Source organism: Papio anubis, chromosome 5 (genome assembly GCF_008728515.1).
Source record: "Papio anubis isolate 15944 chromosome 5, Panubis1.0, whole genome shotgun sequence".
Classification (NCBI taxonomy): Eukaryota; Metazoa; Chordata; class Mammalia; order Primates; family Cercopithecidae; genus Papio; species Papio anubis.
In genome coordinates, this window is record NC_044980.1 from 48736882 (window position 1) to 48763907 (window position 27026).

At 39.7% G+C, this 27026-nt stretch overlaps 1 protein-coding gene across 4 annotated transcripts in view; it reads right to left on the bottom strand.

Annotated features, from left to right (window-relative positions):
- The window catches only part of ARL15 (ADP ribosylation factor like GTPase 15), a 394521-nt gene that overhangs the window by 247802 nt on the left and 119693 nt on the right, over positions 1 to 27026 (bottom strand). For all 4 annotated transcript variants that reach the window (XM_017959539.3, XM_017959531.3, XM_021939361.2 and 1 more), the window contains exon 2: positions 5683 to 5827. In XM_017959539.3, coding sequence (XP_017815028.1) covers positions 5683 to 5827 — 145 coding nt within the window. The remainder of the gene's footprint in view (positions 1 to 5682; positions 5828 to 27026) is intronic.

The window sequence follows — 27026 nt, forward strand, 5'->3', positions numbered from 1 at the left end:
ATGATGTGCCTTGGTATAGTTATATTCATGTTTCTTTCTCTCTCTCTCTCTTTTCCCCCCAGAGATGGGGTCTCTCTCTCTGTCACACAGGCTGGAGTAAAGCAGTGTGATCACAGCTCATTGCAGCCTCAAACTCCTGGGCTCAAGCAATCCTCCTACTTCTGCCTCGCAAGTAGCTGGGACTACAGGCGAACAACAACATGTGCAACTCATTTATTTATTTATTTTTTTGTAGAGATGGGGGTCTTACTATGTTGCCCAAGCTGGTGTCAAATTCCTGGCCTCAAGTGATCCTTCCACCTCAGCTTCCCAAAGTATTGGAATTACAAGTATGAGTCACTGTGCCCAGCCTTGCTCATGTTCCTTTTGTTTGGGGTTCAACGAGCTTCTTGCATCTGTAGGTGTAGAGTTTTCTTCATGTTTGACAACGTTTCAGCTATTATTTCTTCAAATATTTTTCTGTCCCTTTCCACTCACCTTTATGGACTCAAATTACCCTAGCTTAGGTTTAAAGTTGTCCCACAGCTCACTGGATGCTCTTTGCATTTTTTTCTCTCTCAGATTGTCTCTACGAACATATACAATGCAGTGATAATAACAGTTTTAACGACCCCCTTTGCTACTTCTAATATTTATATCAGTTCTGGGTCAGTTCCAATTCGATGATTATTCTCATTATGAATCATGATTTCTGGCCTCTTCCCATGCCTGATAATCTTTGACTGACTGTCACACATTGTGAATTTTACCTTGTTGAGTGATGAATATTTTTTCTTTAAATCCTATACAGCTTTGTACTGAGATGCATTACCATTACTAGACAACCATCTGAGGTTTTGGGACTTACTAATATTATCTGTCATGTGAGTCCAGAGTAGAACACCACTTACGGCTGACCTTGCCAAGTACTCTACCCAGTTCCTGGCGAGTTATAAGTTTTCCAGTCCACCTGGTGATTACAGGCATAGTTTTCAGCCCTGTGTGAACACCAACCACTGTTTCCTCTAGTCCTTTAAGATGGTTCTTGCCCTGGCCTTGGGAAGTTTCCTCAAATGCATGGATTGAATATTTTGCTGGATACTCAAGGAGACCCTCTGAAAATCTCTAGTGTTCTCTCTCTCTACAACTCTTTTCTCTAGTACTCAATTCTATGGACCTTAGCCATCTTGGTCTCCCCTTGCTCTCAGCTTCATCTCTTCAATGCAGGGAGTTCACTGAGCACCACCTCAGTTCCCTCTGGAACTGTGCCACAGCCTGGAAACTCTCAAGGCATTAAGCTGGGACAATCACAGCGCACATCTCATTTGTTTCTCATCTCTCAAGGATAACTGTATTTACTGGCTTGAAAATTGTTGTTTTGTATATTTCATGAGCTGGTTGTTGTTGTTCTTCTTCTTCTTTTAGATGGAGAGTAAACCAGTTCCAGTTATTCTGTCTTACCAGAACAACAAGTCCTCACGCATTCTTGGGCTCACTGCCCTCTCTTGAGCATCTTCAGTCCCGCCTTTTCCCCTGATGACCACTCTAAACCTCTTGACTACTAGCATGCTCGTGAGACCTTTTCTTATAGAAATAAATTCTCTTAGCACTATTTTCTCTTTTTATGTCCACCTTCTTGAAAGAACTGTCTGTACTCCAAAGAGTTAAGGAGTGAAAATCATGGTCTACCCCTCAATTCCTTTGCTTGCTCTTCATCCCCTCATTTCTCAGGTTGGTTTCCACTTCAATACTCCAATGAAGCTGTTTCTACCATTGGTTATTAATTAGCACATTGTCACCACATCCAATGACCTTTCTCAGACTTTAGACTTATGTTTACCTTATTGGGACTGGTTCTTTTGATTTCTTGCCCATATTTGACTTAAAGGATATTATATAGAACTGTCTGACTTATATTCCTTATCAAAAGCAGATGCTGTAATGTAAGCTCCAAACAGCAGAGTTGTTTGTATATTTTGTTAACTGATATATCCTCAGTCCTTAAATCAGTGTCAGTCACATAACAGGCATTCAGTGAAATGTGGAATGAATTAACAAAATATAATTGGTGCTTAGCACCTTTCTTCCGCTTTCTACCCATTACCCCTGGACAATCTCATCCAAATCCACGACTGAGTTGTCTCTCAAATCTCTCTATCTCCAAAATCTCTCTAGTCTGCTTGTCTTTTAGCGTTTGGATCATTGCTGGATGTCCTGTCAAACCTCAAAATTAGCATGCCCCAAACTAAACTCATTATTTTTATCTTAAAACTCTCTGTCATGTTCTCCCTACTTTTTTTTTTTTAACAATTCACCAAAACACAAAGCTATAAACTTGACTCATATTTGATTGTTTTATCTTCCTTTCCTCTCGAATACCCAGCATAACTGTCACTTTTACAGTAGCAGTAACATCCTCACAAGTATTGTCCCTGCTGGATCACCTCTACATCTAACGGGTCTCCCCCAGCAGCTTCTCTAGTCTCTGGCCTTAGATCCCAACATACCCTAAATCTCTGCATGCTGTGCCTTAACTCAGTAAGACCACTAATCTTTCTCTGAATACACCTACGCTTTCTATCCCCAACTCTCCTCACCCCATTCCTCTCTGCTTAGATCTTACCCATCATATGAGACCCTACTCAAATGTAACCTTAACTATGAGCTTTTTTTGACCCTTCAGATTAGAAATGATCACTCTCCTCTTTTAACTTTCATATTTACACCATTAAGTATACCATATATCACATTCTGTCTTAGCACAGAGCCTGGCGTATATTAAATAAGCAATATATGTGAACTGTTTTTATCAATACACAACTTATCTACCTAACCTGGGTGTAAACTTCTTGATGCCTTCCAAAAAGGCATTATGCCAGGTTCAGAACAATGACCACTCAAAGAAGCTTGATATCCAAAAAATTAGCCAATCTAATAACTAATTAATCAGAAAATCAACTAGCACACAATGATTCTGGTAAAACATATTATTAAAAAATGTAATAAAAACAAATACAAAACATAACTTACAAGTAATAAAATTATATACAGACAATCTTTTACACTGTAATTCGAAACTGCTCCTCCAGCCATAGTGCTGAAAGATAACTCTGGTATGTGAAGAAAAGCATACTTTGCGTTACTCTTACACATATTTTAGAAGCTATTTTCCTTGAAAAGAATTAAGCTAATAAAGTTTATATAACTTCATTGCACATTAGTCAAAAGATATTCACAGTTTTACAAACAACCAATAAAGTACATACTTCCATCAGAAATCCTAAACCTCGGATACCACTAAACTTCACGTGAACACCTGAACTGGCATCCTATCTCTAGCTGTATAACAATAGCCATGTCATCATACCTTTGATCTTCAGGTAATTTAGAAACAGAATATGGAAAAAGATTCCTACCTGTCATATAAGCGCTGTTATAAGGCTGACAGAGGACTATATAGATTCAATTTACTTTCATTTGCTTATTAATTTAACAGACATCTGTATCCATGCTCAAACCTTGTGCCAGACTCTGGGTATACAATACCACATACAATGCTCTATCCGCCCTTAGGAGATTCTAACCCAAGATGGGGAGATGGGCATGTACACAAAGCAGTGCTACAGGCACTAACTGGGAGAAATACAGACAACGCCTAGTGGGGAGAGGAAGGAGTACTCAGTTCTGTCCAAGGAGAAAAGAAGGTAGTCAGAAACAGCTTCCTGCAAAGAGGCTATACATGAGCTCTGCTAATCCTCTCTGGGATCTCTCTACTCATTACAATCCCCTTATTCTTTCCCTCATCCTAAAACCAAGCAATGTCTCATTCCTTTAACAGCTCCACAGTTTCTCATCTCAATTCTAAAATCGGAAAAGTTCTCAAAACCTGCACTTTTTTTCTAGCTTACTTGCTGGCAAAGGCTGACCTGAACTGAAGTAAGGTTCTTGATCAACAATATCCTTTCTACTTTTTGTAGGAAATCCTAATTAATAATTCCATCATCCAATCATCACCTAAGCCAGGAATTGAAACAGCCATGGCTTTCTCACTCTCACTCTCTGAACTCAACTGCACTAGGCTTTGTCAATTCTAGCCCTCAAATATGTATCCTACCTATTCCTTCCTCTTCCTCCCCCTGTAACTGCCTCAGCCAAGGCCTTCATCATCTCAGTCGCACCATCTCAGTAATCTTCTGACTCCGCCTCTAACTGTACTACTCACAATTTAGCCTCCACATCATGGCCAGTTTGATTCTTCTCAAATGGACATCTGATCATGTAGTTTCCTGGCTTAAAACAGTCTGATGTCTCTGCACTATCTACACAAAAAGCCCAAACTCCTGAGCACAGTATGAAGGTCTGCTAAGAGTCAGCCACCATTGAATACAATTTGTCTCCTGGCACTCTATTAAACATACACTGCAGCCACACAGAAATGCAGTTTCTAGGGGTTGCCAATCTGTTTCACACTCCTTGTCTTCACACTGCCCCTCTGCTCCTAAGTCCTCTTTCTTTTCCACCCCCTCACCTTGTTTCTTGTACCAGACCTACTTATCAACTTCAAATCTAACGTAGCAAACCACATCATGCATCCTTCCCTTCCCCAGGTCCAGGCAACACTGTCATGCCCCTTCCTTCCATGCCCCGTCGATTTCTGGATATGAACTTAATGTTTATGCAGCCAGTACACTGAGACTCCTGGAATGCTGAAATCATTGCTTATCTCATGTCTAACACTGAACCTAGCACATAGTAGATGCTCAAAATAAGCTGGCTGATGAACAATCTTTTCAACTTTCCAGACAACGTCTCACCCTTCTCCTTCCTTATCAGCTCTCTCTGCACAGCAGCTCTGTTCTCCATCTCTTACAACTGTTCTTCCATTATTTCCTCTAACTTATACTCTTCTTTCCGTCTTCATTGTCAGAAGAGAAAGAGGACACACTTGGAAAGTGAAAAAAAAAAAACAAAACAAAACAAAAAACAAACCCTAGCCAGGATTTCTCACTAATAACTTGACACCGAAAACATTTTGGGCCTGATAACTCTTTTCTTTGGGGGCTACCCTGTGCATTGTAGGATGTTTAGTAGCACCACTGGCCTCTATCCACCAGAAGCCAGTAATACCCCTGCCCACAAATGTCTCCAAAATGTCCCCCTCAGAGGCATAATCTCCCCTGATTGAGAACCAGTGCCCTAGACTGACTTTGCTTGGCTCCATCAGGAAGCAATAGGGAAAGGCTGATGGATAATCTCTTGCACTGACTTTCCTCCAGGTGAAAAATGACGAGGGAAGAAAATTCAGACTACATCAGTTTACTGTTCAGGGAGTGTGTGGCCAAGAAACATAGGCTGGAGTGACACTTCAAGGAAGGAAAGTACTCCACGGATCCAAGATGAATCCATTTTGTCATATATCAGAGTTCCAGATTTCAGGATTCATTTGTATTAATATTTTCCCAAGCTTCATTTATTTAGTGCCACTGAAATGACCTGCTAGAGGGATGCAGGATACAGCAGTTTAATGCTATTAAATCCATTTCAAATCTTTTTTGAAAAAGAGATAGTGTTTAAAATTAATAAACTGACTAAAGCATTAAACTATAAGTAGAAGGGAGGGGAGGAACCACATAAATTGCACAGGAAACCAGGACATCTTGGGATGAGAAAGAAGAAGGGACAGAACCCCAGCACAGTACCCACCTGTGGTCGACACGACGTTCTCGGGGCTTTCACTGCAGAGTTTGGACAACAGACTGGTTTTGCCAGAGCCTGTGAGGCCTATGCAAACCAGGTCATATTCTGGTCGTGCAGGTGGTGGTCCCTTGCAGCAAAGTGCTCTAAAACACTGCCAAAAGAAGGGGGGAAAATGTTCCTTTAAATGAGAGTGTGGAAATAAACCTTAGTCACATTTACAATGACTGACTAAGTATTAAAAAGTAATTGAATAAACTATTACCTATAAGGAAGAAAATGGTAACTTTAGAACAGTGAAACCTAGAGACACCACTCTAGCCAAGTGATCAAAGTTAACATCCTTAGTTATGAAATGTTTTTCTACTTCATGGCTGCCTTCCTGCTATGGCAGGTGCACTGCAAAAAGCATGACATCATCCCACAGCTTTCCTGCCAAAACCACACAATCTGAATCTAAGCATGAGGAAACCAGATAAAGCCAATCTAAGGAGTATTCCATAAGGCAACTGGGCTGTTCTCCTCCAAAATACCAACGTCTTAAAAGTCAAAGAAAGACTGAGGAACTGTTCCACGTTAAAGAAGACTAAAAAGACATAATAAAAATGCAGTACATCTTGGACTGGATCCTAGATCAAGAAGGAAAAAAAAAAAAAAAAAGCCATAAATGACATTATTGAGACAATAAGTGAACACTGAATATAGACTGCATATTAGATAAGAGTACTGTATAAGGTTAAATTTCCTGAATTTAATCAATGTACTGTGGTTATGTAAGAAAAATCATTGTTCTGAGAAAATATTCTAATTATTTATAATACCTCTAAGTATTTAGAGGTGAAGGGTCTTGATGTCCAAAATTAACTGGCTCAGAAAAATTCTAAATCTCCAACTCCATCTTTATCTGGTGAGGACAGTGATAAAGTCAACATGGCAAAATGTTAATGACTAGTGATGCTGAGTGAAGAGAATAGAGGAAAATTCTTTATTCTGGTCTTACCACTGCTATTATTTCAAAATACAAAGATTTTTAAAGTCATTAAATACAGTCTCTGTATATACCATTGCCTTTCTGGCCTTTGTTAAATTCTGTTTCTACTTCATCCATACAGGGCACAACGAACTGTAGCCTAGCTTATAAAGCCCGAAACATTTAGACTCTGAATGATTCATGAGAGAAAGAGGGAAAGGGGGAAACAGGGAGGAAAGAAGGCAGATCTACTCACTTCTGGGTCATCTGGAGATCATGAGAGAAGATACCTATAAAAAAGTCTGTTGATTCATCTCACTTAGATAAAATCTGAATCCTAATTGGCTGTCATACTCTCGTAAATGAAGCTTGATTATCTCTCTCCCTCATTTCTCACATCTAATCAACAAATCCAGTTCATATGACCTTTGAAGTAGCTCTAGGATCTGTCCACTTCTGTCCAGCCCAGGCCATCATCACCTGGACAACATCAATATCCTCCCGCTAGGTCCAGTATATTTGCGCTTGTGCCCCCTATTCTCCACACTGCAGCCACTGGATTGCTTATAAACAGAAAATCTGACCATACGTGCTTAAGCCATCCCAGTGACTTTGCCCAGCTCTCCAGCCCAAACCCTTACCATGGTCTACCCCACACTCCATGATATGCCCCAGCCAAGCTCACAAGCCTCATTGCCCTCACTCCCCTAGATCCTCCAGCCATTCCCTCTCTTACCTCAATTGAGGCATCTAATATGCGGTTCCCTCTTTCCCCTATTCTGGACTTAGCCAACACCTCATCAATTTTAGGTTTCAACTTAATCATCCAGTCCTCAGGGCAGTCTCCTCCAGTCCTAAGATTGTGTTAGCAATTCACGTCAAGCTCCACAGGACTTTTGTAAATTCATTACACAGACAATTGTGGTTTCTTATTAGTCACCAGCCTATAAGAACCATGTCTGTCCCCCTTCATCTCAGTACCCCCAGTGTCTAGCAGAGAACATGGCATAGAATCTACCCTCAGCAGATAATTGTTGAATGAAGAATGAACGACACTTAAATTTTACCTAAGCAAAGAAAAAAGAAAACATAGAGACTAATAGGATGCTTGATCTATGCTCTCTGGGCCCTCCACGCTTCAAGAAAATAATGTCAAAATTAGAAACCCTTGACTTTTTCACTTTACTTCAATGCCATTAGTTAGCCTAGTTCCCTAAATAGTGGTTTTGGTGTACACGATCAACTTTCTTGGTAAATTAGAGCTTCTTTTTGTCCTAGATTCACTTTTCCTCCATTTTCAAGAGGTTCTGCCTGCTTCTGGTAAACAATTCTATGACCCATATTCTTCATGGGTTTATTCACGTTAATTGTATTTCCTCTCAGTCTTTTCAAGCCTGAGGAGTCCTACTTATTTCAGTCTGTCTTCATCCTATGGGATGTTCTTCTCTGACCTTCCTTTAGTTCCAGCACACCCTCTCCCACAAGATTAATGACCATAACTACTAAGAGCATTCTAGACACCAACACATCGTGTTGTGGATTCATATGAAGGCTGGCTGATACTGTCTGACTTTTACAAGCTTTTTTATAAAGTCTGTCTCCCAGACTCAGCATGAGAGTTTTTCTCAGAGATAGGTTTATTTATGTATGTATCTATTCCCTCAAAGATGGCCACTGGCTAGCAGCTGTTCAGACTTAGAAAAGGTCTTCCACATTCAATTAGGACAAACAATAAAACTAGTCACACAGTTTCTTTTACTGGGCTGCTTTGGTCTTGTTTGGGGTTCAAGGAGAAGAGATACCATTCCTGCTCTAGAGGCCCTCATTCTCACTCAGCTCCTTCCTCTGGACTATCTCCTGGAGGAGGGCTGGCCTGACTATCATAAATCTTAAAATATCGAATGAAACTGTATGTGACTGATTGCTAGAGCATCCTGCTTAAATTATTCATGACATTATCACTCATATTTTTGCCAAACACTCCAGAATTTCATCTTCATGTTCTTTTTAAAATCCAGAGTATAAAAACTTTGTAGCCAACTCCATTCTATTTCACCTGTTTATTCTAGATCACCTAAGGCACTTCTGACATAAAAGATGATTTCATAATGATAGCAGTGATATTCTACTCCACTGTCTTTTCTCTTCTCTTTTTTTCTTTTCTCCAGATGGAGTTTTGCTCTTGTTGACCGGTGCCTGGGCTGGAGTGCAATGGCACAATCTCAGCTCACAGCAACCTCCACCTCCCGGGTTCAACTGATTCTCATGCCTCAGCTTCCTGAGTAGCTGGGATTACAGGTATGCGCCACGACGCCTGGCTAATTTTTGTATTTTTAGTAGAGACGGGGTTTCACCATGTTGGCCAGGCTGGTCTCAAACTCCCGACCTCAGGGGATCCACCCACCTCAGCCTCCTAAAGTGCTGGGATTACGGGCGTGAGCCACCACGCCCAGCCTTCTCTTCTCTTTTTCTCAAAACGATCTCTCTCTGTCGGCCAGGACGGAGTGCAGTGGAGCAATCTCCACTCACTGCAACCTCCAAATCCCAGGCTCAAGCAATCCTCCCGCCTCAGCCTCCTGAGTAGCTGGGATTACAAGTGTGCACCACTGCACCCAGCTAATTTTTGTATTTGTAGAGATGGGGTTTCACCATGTTGCTCAGGCTGCTCTCCAACTCCTGAGCTCAGGCGATCCACTCACTTCAGCTTCCCAAAGTGCTGAGATTACAGGCGTGAGCCACTGAGTCTGGCTTCTCTTCCCTTTTTATATTCTCACCAGTGATGTCATCTCCAGTCCCATGGTTTCAATCATATAACTGAATGACATAAAGACATCCAACGTGACATCTCCCCCTGCACCTCCCCAAGCTCTTTCTCAAAGTCCAGGCTCTGTAGTTTCAGTTGTTCTATAAGAACCCAAACCAAAACTGAATAAAACAAAAGCCTCTCCACAAAACCACAGGCTATGGAACTTAAAATCTAGATTGATAGTTATTACAAGGCAAAGTCTTCTAAATAAATCACAGACTCTTAGAAATCAACATGTATTTGAAATGACGGAATAAATCATCCTATGGGTAACAGGAATAGTGTCAGATTTTGAGTCAACAAGATAAAACTTTTAAGAGTATGCTACTTCCAATGGGGAAGGAATGGTCATGTTTTCTGAGTCAGTTCCTAAAAACTGTAAAGAGTTTTCATTTGTTTTTTGTTTTAAAACTTAATGAAGCTTTGGATCCTATGGTCAATTTACTTAAAATTACTCATTTTGGCCTCTAGACTATACTGTACCAAAGTTCATTGTATGTGTCTCCTACAGCAGCTCTTGCATTGTTAAGAGTAAGCCCTTTTCACTGTCATACAATGCAAAACACAATGCTGTCGGCAGCCCTGACAGCAAGCGGCAAACTCAGGCCTCATTCCCAGGCCAGACACTAAGGCATTGTGTAACTCTGCTCAAGCCTCATAAACCTATCCATGCTTCAGTTTCCCCATGATTAACCAGTAACGTTTTAACACTCTCTGCCACTTCCTTTCTTCAGGAGGATGTTATGAGGCCTGGGTGCAATACATTATGCTACTAAGAAAGGCACTATATGGGTAAATAACTGCTCATCACGATGTTCATTTTCCCAAGGTATCTTAGGTGATAGTTAGCTTCCTTAGACAAGGGCCTGGCCGCCCAATATACAGCCCAGACTGTGGTACTTCCAATAGCCCACAGCAGCCTCCACATGCTCCATTCTATCCCAGTTCAGCCCAAGACACTAAACACACACCACCTGTCCCCAATCCCCTGGTAGCAGCAAATAGAGAACAGAGCCAGTCTGAATATAAGTATACCCTCTGGGGGACCGACCAAGGTCATGGTCTCCATTGCCTAGACTGCTTCAGCTCACAGGCCTTTTCACACGGGGACAGTCATGACTCGGTCTTTTTTAAAAGAACCCAGTGTATCTACCATATTATGTCAGGACATAGGATGTTTCCCCATTCTGTGTACCCACAAACTTCTAGTGCTGTATTTGAAGAAACGGTGTGCCTAGGTCTTGAGAGAGGGCAAAGACCAGAATCACCAGTAATAAGTGACTATATTGTAGACTTTGGACAAATCATATAATCATATAATCAACAGCTGAAATAATAGATTAGCTTAAAAGCAGAGGCAAACCCCTTAGAAATATGTGCTTAAAAAGGAAGGTGACTACAAATACTGGAAAGAAATGAAAGCAAACGATAAAATTACTAGAGTAAAATAAGGACTTGCATTTCAGTCTGATGACCTAGCACTAAGACAGCAAGATGATCTTAAAATGTCCCCATTTGTGTTGGGAACAGAAAGAAGGTATTTATTTCCCGAACAGTGCCAGACATTTGGTAGGTCTAGCAGAGCACTGTACACAATTGGTACTTGATGAATAACCCCTCATGTCAACATTGCAAAGCACTAATTAAGCATTTAATTGTACATTTCATTTTCCTCTATATTTCTACCTTAATGACTCCAGCTACCCTCCAAATCACCACTATTCCTTCATATGATCTGAGCACTTAACGTTTCTATGCCACCCTGTTCCTGTGCACACAGAATAAAAGTTCCTCCCTATTTTCCTACTTGGCAAACTCCTACTCAAAGTTCTGTTTAAAGGGCACCTCCTCTGAGAAGTCTTCAATTTTCTCAGAGAGAAATAACCCTTTCTTCTACTTCTTGGTCCTGTACACACACTAGCACTACAGTTAATACTAGCCATGTGTATTCTTTTCTAAGATTCACTGGCTGATAGAAATATGCACATAGACGCAAAGGCATATCCATTCTTGGTCCTATTATAGGTTCAAAAAGCTTAATTTTACAGCTACCAAGGGGTGGCCAGGCACCAAAACAGAGCAGCAAAGTTGTCCTACAAATATGTGTTCCTAGATGAGAATCTAGCTCAAAATCCTCCCACTTTGGCACTGGCCCCTGCATTGCCAGTATTTCCTACCATCCTGTTTCGCTAAATTCCCAGCCCTTTGGGACATGGCATTTGTTTCAATTGATGCTCTGTTTTTCATCATGAATACATGATTTTATTCTGTGCATGATTTCAATTTGATTGAAGCTCTGTATAGTTGCTGGAAACTTTTCTTCAGTCAGCTTCGGGACCTCCCCACAGCCACACTACCCAAGCCCCACACTGTTTCCTTCTCATTTCAATACTGGTCTCGCCAGACAGAAACACAAGCTCTCCTGTGACAGCTCACCAGGTCTTTTTCTATGTGGCCCACGGGTGGGGCCAAGCACTGCACTCAATAAATACTTGTTAGATTAACAAAACATCCATGAGTTGGTACCTAAAGGGAAGAGAAAAATCACCCATAATTTTAAGTGGATATATTTCTCACATAGTTGGCTTCCAAACCAAAAAGAGGCAGCTATTCATTCTGACCCTTCTCCAACTCTCATAATGAAGAAAAAAAAAGCTTCTAAACATAAGTCAATTTCTAGACGTGTTTTCTAACACTAAGCATTGTTCAATGAGTAAAACATTAAGAAGTGCTTAAATATCTAAAATGACTTGATTTAGAACAAAATATTTTCGAGGTCAGTAACTGTCAGATATGGCTCTGGCTTTTGAAAATGTAAACCCCATACAAAATACAACACCCTACAAAATGTGTTACAGGATTTGTCAGAGTTGCTTGAGCTCTGTAGGAGACACTGGGGACAGGTGTCCTCATAAATTAAAACTAAAACCATATTGAACACCAGATATAAGTGACTTATGGGTATTAATGTATCCATTCCCTAAAAAGTACTCTATGATTTCAATTTAAAGAGGAGGAAACTGAGGCTCAAAGAAGTTAAGTAACTTGCCTATGTGGAACAGGATTCAAACCCTGGCAGTCTGGCTCCTGAGCTGTTTTCCAAACTTCTGCAATGATAAGCCTCTAATTTCCGAGGGCATGTCACGCAAAGGAAACTTTAGATCCATTCTGTGTAGATAAAGGGCAACACAGAGATAAGAAAATGTACCAGAGAGCTATTAAGTGGCAGAGCTGGGGTTCATGGCAGAGCTAGGGTTTGAGCCAGGGTTATTCCACTCCAGAGCCCTGGTTCATGCCCTCAAGTCAGGGATCAGAGCATCAAAAGTGGGGTGTTCTGTTCTTTTGAGGGGGTGAAAGAGTGCTTTAAGTAAGTTTGCCTGTGTAACTGAAGGCGAAGATACAAGTCTTTGTATTGCTTCTTTCCTTGTATCAGCAGGTTTATGGCTAAAGTATCTCTCATTCCAGGCAAAAGGGACCTGCAGCTCTCTTGGAGTTAGAGGAGTTGGGTGAGAAATAGCATCATTAAGGTTCTTGCCCTGCTGAATTAGAGAGCAGGGGAGGAAGAGGAGAGGAGATTGACTGGGATGGAAGAAAAGCGGGTACCAAAGTCCTGCTGGCTTCTCTCTTTCACACTGTTTGCTTCTTTCATTTAACCCTTTTGTGTCCTCTGGAAAGGACAAAACTTATGTATTAAGAGAAGCCAGTCAGGTGCGGTGGCTCACGCCCGTAATCCCTGCACTTTGGGAGGCCAAGGTAGGTGGATCATTTGAGGTCAGGAGTTCGAGACCAGCTTGACCAACATGGTGAGACCCTGTCTCTACTAAAAATACAAAAATTAGCCAGGCATGGTGGTATGTGCCTGTAGTCCCAGCTACTCAGGAGGCTGAGGGAGGAGAATTGCTTAAACCTGGGGGACTAAGGTTGTAGTGAGATGAGATCATGCCACTGCTCTCCAGCCTGGGCGACACAGCGAGACTGTCTTGAGAAAAAAGAAAAAAGAAAAAAAAGAGAAGCCCATGTGAGCTGCAGAGATTTCCAATCCTAAGCATAGCAGTAAGGAAAAAATCTCTTTTGAAACAGCCTCAAATTATATGCATATATAAGTTATACCTTAAAATATATGTGTATATAAATTATATCTCAATAAAGTAAAATAAATAAGCAAATACTAAATAAAATATGTTGGAGGAGAGTATAGGAGAAAATATATGAATAAACTAGGTTGTACAGAAAGGCATGTGAAGGAGAAGGCCTATAATGAGCATGCAATCTCTCAGCTAATCCTATCTTTCTAGTTGTAAGAAGAGAAACAAAAATCAAATATGCTTCGATGTCTTAGGGTGACTACTGGTTCTTGCAAACAAGTTCAACATGGCATCTATAGCAAGAGAAATAATAAACAGGGCAAGGGAGTGCTGTGAAGAGGCCCCTGGCTGCCAGACGGAAGACTTCTCCATGTTCCAAGAGCAACCTATGTTTTGAGGTGGAAATCCTGTCATCCTTTAAGACCCTAGTGGGAAAAAAAACAACAAATTGTTTTTACAGAAGGTGGGTCAAACCTTTCAGCCATGTGGGCTGCTGGGAGCACACAGATGAAGGCTTTGGACTGGAATTGTCCCAGGGCTGAGGCTTCTGGCCAATACATCACACTGCCTCAGGACACTAAGTCTGTCTTTGCCTTACCCCTTTGTATTTCTCAATCCACATTCCTTTTTGGGGTGAAATACTCCATTATTTCTGCTTTGTTCTGGGCTGTCTCCTGTCTCTGTCCCTATTAACTCGTGGCAACAAAAGAAACAAACAGAAGCAGGGGATTTCATGCTTAGCAGCTATAGACATTGGCCTCACGGCTTTGCAGAGGGGCAGACATCTGAGACTTTGAATGGAAGAGAGTGCCGCTGCGCTGAACCAGACCCGGGGCCCACGTGGCTCCCAGTCTGCATCAGTCATCCCGATCAGTGGCTTTCAAGAGTCTCGGTATGTGGAATTCAAGATGAACCAAAAGGGAGGTTTTAAAAGTTAGGGCATGTACCTGATAATTAGATTTAAAGAAATGAATTCAAGATTCTCATATAATTCCCAGCTATGCATAATTTCACATCTTCTCACACTGGAAATAGATCAGAGGAATAGGATTTTTTTCTTTTACTAGGAAAGGAAACTAAGTAAAAAAATAAATGTTTCTTTTTAAAAAAATCTAATTCTCATATTGTAATGGCTTGATGGGAAAAAATCAATTTTTATAATAACAGAATTAAGCAATAAAACCAGCAATAAAATACCCAGGCGTGAATGTCTGTAACGAGACCTAAGCTTTATATGCCACATTCACAAACATCTCCAAATCAGGGCCTCACCTAGGTCAGTTTCAGACCATGTACTACTTTTTCCTAAAGAGCAAAGTAATACAATATAAAGGAAAGTGAATGAGAAACTAATGCATTTTACAGCAAATCTCTTTTTTTGGTGATTACCTGAACAGAACATTTCTAAACAGGAAGTAGGGCATAAAAATACACAAACACTTTTAACATTCCTTACCAAGGGCATTTTCTATATTTTATACACTTGAGAAGGGTCAGGACATGAAAACATTTAAAAGGAGCTAGGTGGCCGGGCACAGTGGCTCATGCTGGTAATCCCAGCACTTTGGGAGGTCAAGGGAGGATGATCACTAGAGGCCAGGAGTTTGAAACCATCCTGATCAACATAGCGAGACTCCATCTCTTCAAAAGAAAAATTTTAAAATTAGCCAAGTGTGATGGTGTGCACCTGTAGTCCCAGATCCTGGGGAGGGTGAGGCAGGAGGACTGCTTGAGCCCAGGAGTTCAAGGCTGCAGGGAGCTATGATTGTGCCACTGCACTCCAGCCTAGGCAACAGTAACAATGTCTTAAAAAAAAAAAAAAAAAAGAGAGAGAGAGAGTGCGCTAGGTTCCATAAGTAGACCCTCAAATGGATTTAAATATCACCACAAAAATCCCTAGGAGGAAAGATCTCAATAAAGTAGATTCTTTCCATTCTTTGTGCTTTTGGAACTGAAGCTAGAAAGGCTTATAACAAAAAAAAAAAAAAAAAAAAGGAAAACAAATCAAAAACATTTTTCTTGTAATCCCTAAAAGTGGAAATCCTATTCTATTCTTCACTTAACAATCTTTTAGGCTCCATAAAGATGGAGCTCAGTCCCACATATTCTACTAGTCACCAGTTCCTATGGATCTGTCCAACTTTGCCTCTACTATTTCCCCGTTCCTCCCGGACCCCAGTGCCTTTCTTTGTTCAGGACATCACCACAGTCCTTTGGATAACCACACTATCTTTTCTCCTAACTGGTGTCATTAGCTCAGGTCTTATCCTACTTCAATTCAGTCTCCAGAATACTATGTTTTTCCCCTGACTTAAAACCTTTCTATAGCCACCCACAGCTGTTGGGATAAAGTACAGACTCCTTATCCAGGCAGACAAGGAGCTTTATGATCTGACCTTTGCCTTCATTTCTGGTGTCCAATAGTTATTATGCGGACCACGTGAAATAATGTCTATAACAGCTAAAACATGGTTTGACACACAAAACTTAATTGATAATAATATTAATCATTATTTTTCCCACCATACACATGGCCCTCAAGGCAATCATATGCACCTCCATGCAGTTTCTGATCCATTCTCTTTCCTGCTCTATGTCAGCAAAGGGGCTGACCCTCTGCTTACACATCCTTCCTCAGTATTTTCCTCTGGCTAGCTCTTAGTTACCCTTCAAAATTCAGCTCAATGATTATTTCTTGCAAGACAACTTCTGTGACCCTCAGACTGATTTAGATGACCTTCTCCAAACTCCCTGAGTACCTTTTCTATTTCACTGTCATAACACTCATCATTCTGTCAAGTACAGTTGATTTGCCATCCATCTTCCCCCACTGGACTTAGAGCACTTGAATGCAGGCACTACTTTTAATTCAACTTTGGACCATGAGTATCTGATCAAGCCACGTGGCCGGATGTGCTCCTCAGTGATGTACGTGGCTATGATTAAAAGCATAGTTAGACAAGCCTGAAATCAAACCCTATGGCAATTAGGACAAGTTACTTCACTGACAGCTAATCTAGAAAATAGGGATCATCTCACAGGATTGCTGGGAGTAGCAAATAAGGTACTGTATACAAAATGCTCAGCACAGTACTCAATAATCAAGAGCTATTATTATCATCATGAGTGCTAATATTAGATTTTATACTTACAATAGTGTTTTCCCAAAGAAAACTTATTTTTATGACCACACATTAGGGATTCTTCTCACAGTAGATAATTAAAGATGATTCAGGATTTCGGCTTATTTTAACATCAATTTGGTCAAAGATCTGATATGATATGCCAAATCCTAATGGTGGCTAATGACATACAGGCAGTCCTTTTGGTTTGCAATAATAACAACAATTAAAAGGTCATAGTATGACATATAGCGGGACAATCATTGGATTTTTTTCTTCCTGTAAATGTGAAAACCCCTAAAAACATACTTTCAAGGATTACTGGTCTATCCTACCAGTTAAATCAACTCTCTTTGAATATAAATTTCTATGTAGACCTAGACAAAAGCATAATAGAGCAGAAGTGTCCGTAATCCCTGTACATCCTCAAGTCACATTGCTTTAACTGCTGACAAAGACAAATGTTTACTATGGTCTAGCGCGGAGAAGCCAATACAGTGAGCGAAATGCTATCTCGCCTCACACATCAGCACACGTGCCAGACAGGTTCTGATTGCAAAGTCTGTTATTGGTGATGAGAGAGGCAGAGAGGGCACAGCTGGATATTTCAGATCCACAGCTGAGCTGGCAGCAGTGGGAGTTCAAGTCATCTTCTCACTTGAAAAGCTGGAATGAATCTGTGAGAGTTATTTAAAGGTGTGCTTTATTAAAGAGGTACTTTCTGACTACTGTCAAACTTCACGAGCAAAAGCTGAACACATAGATAAAGGCAGATCTATGTGGGGTCACCTATTAGATGTCAACAAATCACTTATTGAAAATGAAATACCAAAAAAAAAGTTTCCCTTCAAGATTAAATGTAGCATGTGGACTTAATTTATATTACTAATGCTTTTAGTATTTGCTTTATATTATTCCCTGAAATTAGCATGGGCACAAATGCCTTAAATTACGTTTCTTGAATTTATAGCCCAAATTACATAGATTATACAAGTACCATATACAGATTCATGAAGATATTAGACAGGCTCCATGGGCCTTATACATTTAACTAGAGCTTTACTAGAATAGTCTCAGTAGCATTGACTTTTATTTTTTATTTTTTATTTTTTTGTCAAACAAAGCACTCACTCTATCAAAGGAGTTCTCAAACTACCAGGAAAATATGATACTTGGACATCCCAAGTGTTTCTCAAAAAGAGATATCCTCATTTTCCTTTTGTACAAAACAGGGTTCAGATTGCAAATAACAGAAAAGTAATTCATTGGAAGTATACTGATAATTCACAGAATTGATGAGAAAGCTAAAGAACGGCAAGAACCAAGGCATCCCAAGGTAACATTATTGTAAGTTTAGGAGTTGCCACTTACGCTAACTGCTTGCCACCCTGCACCAAACTCCACTGCAGCCACCAGAATGACATGAGAAGGCTCCAACCCCGTGCGGTGTGCCACTGAGCTGGAGTATCTAACCAGCCAAGCCTTGCTGGGTCTCATGCTGGGGCCCTGGCTACCAAGTTGTTGAGGAAAAAACTGCTGCCCCCTACCATCAGCAATGGAAGGAGGGAACCCTGATTCCAAGTTCTTGTGGGATTTTGTCCAAAGCAGGGCAGCCAAAACCAGTATCAACTATACATTTGGTCCACTGGCCCAACAGACAGCAGAACTTATCTAATACTACAACTGAAGGACATAAAACAGAACATATTTATTCATCTTCCAATTCCACAGACTGATTCTGACAGAATGTGCCAGAGTCTTGGGAATGGCTAAGAGTCAGTCTGAACCAAGGCAGGGGACAGGATGAGGGCTGGTAGAAAACCTGGAGTGAATTTTCCTGAGCAAACACATTTTGCCCTCTCAGTGTCCCACTTGTTATTTAATACTCAGCTCTCCTATTCTACATGTACTCCCTTCTCCCTTTTTTTTTCCCTACTGATAAATTATTACATGTAAGAAGATGAGGCTGGCTGTGAATGTAGAGGAGGCAAATGCCTGGCAGTTCTTAAGTTCATACTTGCATATTTTTGCTTTCCTTTCACCTTCAATATCTTATATGGGAGAAAATGGGACAGGACATACTTGAAGCCATGTGTAGCACCTAGCTTTTGTTAATTAAACACAAAAACTCAGTGGGACAGTCTGAGCTATTGTTTGTCACTAGCAGTGTAGATAGATATAAACTCCTTAAGGATGTGTGACTAGCCATTCTTTTCTTTCTTTCTTTTTAAAATAAAACCATTCCGGTTTTCAACACGTTTGTCTAAGTAAGGTACAATCCTTCAAGTCTCCCTTTTCCAATTTGCAAATCACACCATAATTGTAAAGCAACTGTTACAACAAGAACAAAAAAACTACTCATCTGGAACATGCAACAAAAAATAGAGCAATCATATTTATGGTTAGCAATAAATAACTAAAGGTCCTTGGCTAACAAACTCAGCTTTCCCAAAAGGAAAAAAAACCTGAAAGCTCACAGTAAACTATCATGTTAAGAAAAAGCAGTTGGGGAATGGGAGTGGGAGGTAAAGGATTAGGTAAAGGTATGTGTTTTATAGAAAAGGACATTAGGCCTCATTTGCTTGGTGAATCTGTGGAAATAATTTATGATATTCTATACAAGGAATTATGACTCCATCCTGAACAGACTGCTTATCTCCCCATGGCTCTTCATAAGCAAGAAAGGGCATGCTCATGACTCTTTGACTTTAGTGTTAACATTGATTTTATAATTACAATAATATTGGATACCAAGGTCCTCAAGGGAATTATTCATGGACAAATTAGAGACAATATTTGCCAGAGATAAAATATTAATCACCAACAGAGTACATAAAATGTATCTGAGAGGATCAGGGCTCACTTGGGACCTACACAAGCGGAATAAGACGTCACCAGAAAAATGCAAGAATTCTCTGATATGTAAAAATCTTAAACAAAGAATGTCAGTCTTAACAAATTCTGCACATATTAAAATAAGACGTCATTGTCACATAATCTGGGGGCATTCCGGTAGGGTGAGAATAAACAATTGCCCTGAAATTTTCTTAGAGGGCTTTCAAAGCAAATACATAACAAGGACCCCACAGCTCTCTTTTTAATCCTATTAATTTTAAATTTCTGACAAATCGCAAACTTCTCTTTGCCTAAGGGTTATGTCTCAAGCTAGCCATTTTTTTGTGCAATCTTTAAGGTTTTCTACGTATAGGTTCATATCACTGGCAAAGTCAACGTCCAAAAGTCAGTTGCATATCTGTGCACTGATAATTAACAACCTGAAAAGGAAATTATGAAAATAATTCCATTTATAATAGCATGTAAAAGAATAAGACATTTAAGAACTAACTTAACCAAGGAGGTGAAAAGCTTGTACAATAAAAGCCACAAAACATTGCTGAAAGAAATTTAAAAAGATACAAATAAATGGAAATACATCCTATGTTCACGGACAAAAGACAATAATGTTAACCTGTCAACACTAACCAAAGGGATTCAATGCAATCCTAGCAAAATCCAAATAATTTTTTATGGAAATAGAAAAACCCATCCTAAATTCATATGGAATCACAAATGACAAAACAATCTTGAAAACAAAGAACAAAGCTGGAGCTAGACTCACACATCCAGATTTCAAAACAAACATACGGTAACAAAAAGAGCATGTTATTAGCATAAATGCAGACATATAGACCAATGAAATAGAATAGAGATCCCCAAAATAAACCTTTGCATGTATGGTCAAATGATTTTGGGCAAGGGTGACAAGACCATTCAATGGGAAAGAATGGTCTTTTCAACAAATGGTGCTAGGAAAACTGGATACGCACATGCAAAAGAATAAAGTTGGACCCTTACCTAATGCCATATACAAAAGTTAACTCCAAATGAATAAAAGCACTAAATGTAAGACCTAAAAGTATAAAAAACAGAAACATAGAAAGTTTTTCTTAGAAAAAACATAGGGCAAATGCTTCATGACCGAATTTGGCAATAATTTGTTGGACATGATACCACAGACACAGATGAAAAACGAAACAATAGGCAAATTGGACTTTATCAAAACTAAAACATTTGGTACAACAAAAGAAAATGTCAATAGTGTAAAAAGGCAGTCCATAGAATGGGAAAAAATATTTGTAAATCATATCTGTAATAAGAGATCAATGTCCAGAATATGTAGAGAACACCTAACACTGAACAATAAAAAAAAAAAAACCTCTTTTCAAAAATGGACAAAGAATTTGAAAAGACATTCCTCCAAAGAAGATATACAAAAGGCTAATTAAGTATATGAAAAGATGCTCAATATCACCAATCATCAGGAAAATGCAAACCAAAACTACAGTGAGGGCCAGGTGTGGTGGCTCACACCTGTAATTCCAGCACTTTGGGAGGCAAGGCAGGTGGATCACTTGAGGTCAGGAGTTTGAGAACAGCCTGACCAACACGGTGAAACCCCATTTCTACTAAAGATACAAAAAAATTAGCCAGGCGTGGTGGTGCACACCTGTAATCCCAGCTACTCAGGAGGCTGAGGCAGGAGAATTGCTTGAACCCAGGAGGAGGAGGTTGCAGTGAGCCAAGATCGCCCCACTGCACTCCAGTCTGGGTGACAGAGTAAGACGTTGTCTCAAAAAAAAAAAAATTATGGTGAGATATCATTTATTAACACATCCATTAGGATGGCCACTATCTTGGTCTGTTCCTGTTGCTATAACAAAATACGTAATTTACAAAGAACAGAAGCTTATTTTCTCACAGTTCTGGAGGCTGGGAAGTCCAAGATCAAAGCACTGGCATTTTGTGTCTAGTGAGGGCCTTCTGCTACATCTTCACATGGCAGAAGACAGAAGGGTGAAAAGGGCCTAGCTAGTTTTCTGGAAGCACTGGATAAAGGTATTAATCCCATTCATAAGGCCATAGCCCCCAGACTTAATAACTTCCTGAAGGCCTCACCTTTTAATACCATCACATTGGGTCTTAGGTTCCAACATATGAATTTTGGGGAGGACATGCACATTTAAATCATAATGGAAAATAACAAGTGTTGACAAGGATATGGAGAAATTAGAACCCTGTACACTGCTGGGGAGAATGTAAAATGATACAGCAACTGTGAAAAACAATATGGCAGTACCTCAAAAAATTAAAAGTAGAATTATCATCTGATCCAATAATGCCATATCTGGGTATATACCCAAAAGAACTGAAAGCAGGATCTGGAAGAGTTATTTGTACACTCATGTTCATAGCAACATCATTCATAACAGCTAAAGCACGGAAGTACCCTATATGTCCATCAACAAATAAACGGATAAGCAAAATGTGATATAGACATATAATGGATTATTATTTAGCCACAAAAAAGAAGGAAGTTCTGACACATGTTACAGCATGTTTCAACCCTGAGGACATAAGACTAAGTTAAATAAGCCAGCCAGCCATAAAAAAGACAAACACAGTTTGACTCTACTTACATAAGACAGAATTAGTCAAAGTCATAAAGACCAAATGTAGAATGGTAGTTACCAGGAAACAAGGAGGGGGATACAGAGAGTTATTGTTCAATGGGTATAGAATTTCGGTGTTACAAGATGAAAACGAGTCATGAAGATGTATGGTGGTGATGGTGGTGATATAATATTATAAATGTATTTAATACCACTGAGCTGCATACTTAAAAATAGTTAAGATGGTGAATTTTATATGTATTTTACAAAACTAAAAAAAAATTGTTTGAAAAAAAAATCCCACAACGATTTATAACTCATCCCAAACCTATTCCTCCTGAAACTTTCCTCCTTAGTTAACAACAGCTCCATTTTCTCAGTTGCTCAGGCCAAAAACTCTAGAATAATCCTTGGCACCTCTTTTTCTCTCAAACCACACATCCAATCAATCAGAAAATTCTGTCAGCAATAGCTTCAATATATATCCAGACTCCAACTACTTCTCACCACCTCTACCCTTACCACCCCAATCTAAGCCACCATCATCTGTTGCTTTGATTATTCCAAAAGCCTCACACTGGCTTCCTGCTTTCACTCAAACCTCCCTATAGTCTATTTACAGCACAGTAGCCAGAGTTATCCTGTTAACATATGTCAGACCAAGTCTCTTTTCCACTCAGAATACTCCAAAGGCTCCCATCTCACTCAGGCTAAAAATGGAAGCCCTTATAGCAGACTGAAAGGTCCTATAAAAATCTGCCTCTTTCCTCCTTCCTCCCTGACTCCTAATTATTTCTATGACAACATCTACTACTATTTCTTCCCTCAGTCAGTTGCTCCAAGCAAACTGGCCTTCTTGCAGTTCCTGGCCCACGCTCGGTAACATCCAACTTCAGGACCTTGGTACTTGCCATTCCCTCTGCCTAGAAATCTCTTGCCCTATAATACACATGATTCATAGTCACTCCTTTATGTTGTTTGGGTCTCTACTCACATATCACCTTTTCAGTGAGACCTGCCCTGATCACTTTTAAAAATTGCACATGTACCCTAGAACTTAAAAGTATAATTTTTTTTTTTTTTTTAAAAAGGGCCAGGCGCGGTGGCTCATACCTGTAATCCCAGCACTTTGGGAGGCTGAGGCGGGCAGATCACAAGGTCAGGAAATCGAGATCATCCTGGCTAACATGATGAAACCCCGTCTCTACCAAAAATACAAAAAATTAGCCAGGCATGGTGGCGGATGCCTGTAGTCCCAGCTATTCGGGAGGCTGAGGCAGGAGAATGGCGTGAACCTGGGAGGTGGATCTTGCAGTGAGCCAAGATCGCACCACTGTACTCCAGCCTGGGTGACAGAGCGAGACTCCGTCTCAAAAAAAAAAAGTCAGAAAAAAAAAAAAAGTGCAACCTCTCCCACCACAACATGTTCTAACCCCCTTATGTTTTCCCACAGAACTTACTGTCTTCTTACTTACTCAGTAATTTACTTATTTATTTTTTTATTGTCAGTCTCCCCTCACTAGAACGTAAGTCCCTTGATGGCAAGATTTTTTACAATTGTTTTATTGAATTATTTCCTAACCTTTTACATCCGACAGAGGTTGATGGAATTCTGTATTCTAGCCACATTTTTCTTGAATGGAAGGAACATACATCCTTTTCAATCACATTCTATTAAACTTGGCAAATCTTATACTTTTATGTGACTCCTCCTGTGTTTTGTCTTCCTCTAGAATTATAACACTAAGGTCACGCTAATGACAAAGAGTTGGGGTGGGGGTGGGTCTAGACAGAGTTTTACTTTCTAATCTTTATAAGAAGACACAAGAGGAGAAACCAGTCTTTTGAGAGAAAAAACAGAAAACGTAAGTGTCATGGAAGTAAGAAAACTTAAGTGTTTCAAGAGGGGGGAGGTAAGCCACTAAGATGAATGCTTCTGAGCAGTTAGATCAGAACACACAGATAACCATTGTATCTGGAAATATGGAGGATATCGGTGATCTTCACCAGTACCATCTTACTAGGGTGGTAAAGACAGAAATCAAGGGTATGTATTTAGGTCCAGTGACACTCTTCATTTGACATGTTTCACATAGGATATTCCTTCCATTCCCAGGGCTTCAACTATTCTGATGACTTCTGAATCCCATATCTGCTTCAACGTCTCATTCTGCAGAGCAAAACTAGAGTTTTTAAACTTCCTGTTAAACATCTCTATCTAGATATCCCTTCGGTACTCTCAAACTAATAAAAATCCAAATTCAGTATCAATCCTACCACCCACAAAAGAAACTTCTTCCTTTTTTCTATATTTCCTGTTTCAGTAAATTGCTGCATCATCCAATCCATCACCCAAAGCTTATCCTCAATCCTGTGTCTCACAATGTCCAAAATTGATGCAAGTCTCCTATTTGTATTGATTTCACCTCTTAAATGTTTCTGTAATACTCTAATCCAGGGGACCTCAACCCCCAGGCAGTGAACTGGTACTGGTCCATGGCCTGTTAGGAACCAGGCCTCACAGCAGAAGGAGAGCAGCAGGAGGGCAAAGGAGCACTGTGGCTTGAGCTCCGCTTCCTATCAGATCAGCTACAGCATTAGATTCTCATAGAAGCAGGAACCCTACTGTGAACTGCACATGTGAAGGACCTAGATTGCTTATGAGAATCTAATGCCTGATGATGTGAGGTGTAACAGTGTCATCCTGAATCTATCCCCTCTACCCCAGTCAATGGAAAAACTGTCTTCCACAAAACTGGTCCCTGGTATCAAAAAGCTTGGGAGCCTGTGCTCTAATCTATTCCTATTGTTTTACAATAAAGCCTTCATTATTTTTATGCCAGAACTATAACTACTTCAACTTATGTATTCTACCTAGCTCAATAAATATTTGTTGATTTCCTGAAATAGCTCATATGGCTCTGTTATAAATTACTCAGATCTAGGTTTATAAAATTAATGCTGTCCCTTAAAAAGCTTGGTTGAACTTTTAAAAAAACAAACTGAATAATTGGGGGCTGGGATATTATGAATGATAATAACTGTAAATAAAAACATACCAAAACAGAAAGTTCTGTTGGACATGGGTGTCCCCTGGGAGACTATGGTAGCGAACACTAAAATCCTAATCGCCATGCATTGGAATTATTCTGACTGTTACTTTCTTTAGTCCCTTCTTATCCACCCAGTCTTCTTTGACAACATGTTTCCCCTTCATAATTTAGCTCTATACTGTCTAAAAGCTGTAACTTCAATCGAAGAACCTAAGCATTTTTAAAGCAAACAAAATACATGACATAAATTATTATCAGAGGCATGGGCCCACTGAGATGTTCATTTTGAACAAGAAGAGATAAGTCATTCTTGGGAGAACACAGGCAAGGATAAGAGATTATTCAAGCCTAATATGCAAGGCTCCTCACCTCTCCGTCATTTTTATGAGACCCACAACATAGTCTTAACCCCAATAACCTCCATAGGGCCTCACCAAGAAAGGATAGAAAAGACCTCAGAAGTATTTTGGCCCTAAAACATTTTTGAATCAAGCTAGAGAAAGTTATGAAACTCACAGTTGTCATACTTGACTTGCATCCAGAAACACAATTCAAATGAAGCATGTAGTCTAAATGGTTGATAGTTTTCAGCTGGCTGTACTTTCCAACCACCTAAAATGAAAAATCTAATCTCACTCTAATAAAAATCTTTGACCTGGCAAAAAAAGAAACATATACCTTTGTGGTAAAGTGAGGAGAGGAGGGAGGTAACAGAAATGGTAGAATGACTTTACAGGGTTTTGACTTTTAAACACCAATATTTATAGATTAAAAACTGTCTGAAAGGTTAAGCTTGGAAAGAATCTACTTCAGATACCTGATACAGCACAGGCACAAAATGAACCATGTTTCATCTAACTTGTACCACGGGAGAATTTTACCTTTAGCTTTACCAACTTCCCAAGAGGACTTCTACTCATGTTCCTTAAAATCCCAAAGGTCTGTGTAGTGAGGTATCCCACAAAGAGTAGGGTGTCCCAGTCCTCCTCTACTAGTAGATGGAAATGACATGGAGATATCGCGAGACACTCAGGATGTTTATTTACTCAGAAAGTAAATCTACGTTCCTTTTGTCCAACAGGCAATATTATTCTTATTTCTCAAGGCCCAAGGTCCATAACTACTTCTCCCCACTTAAGGTTTACACTACATTCTGTATTCTCAAAATACTTAATTAATGTTGCTAATGTGCTACGTACTTAACTACGTACAAGCCAAATTAAGCCACCTGTGGTCAATATATACCTGGACAGCAAGGTTCAAGATAGATCCTATATTCAGACTATCATCAATGCAAATACAGAAAAAAATCAATCCAGACTTTACTGTATTCATCCTTTATTCATTAGGAATCATGCAAAAAGCTCACATAAGAATTTTAAAAGGTTACAAAACATGGTAATAGTGTAAATAGCTACAACAACAACTGAAGGCCCCACAGTCATTTCACAAGCTAAAGAAGGAAATAATTTGCTCTTTCCACTAATCTGACAGTTGGCCCAACCTCTGACAGTTCAGGAGATCTTTTTTCTGTTATCTCTAGTCCACTTATAAGCATGTATGAGGACACACACTTAATTTGTTTTTCTCTGTTTTTTTCTCATGTCTAAAGTAATACTTGGAATGAATAAGTTGATCAATCAGAAATGTGTAAAGGAAAAAAGAAATGTCCCGTCATATTCAACCCTCTTAGAGATAGATGATCAGTGTTCAGTCCTTCAACTTTTCTATGCATATGCTAATATATATGCCTTTCTCTTTTCTTTTTTTAGTACAAAAATGGAATCATAATATGCATACAGTTATACAACTAGCTCATTATTTTTCTGACAACTATGTATTAGTCCCATTTTAGGATGAGAAAACA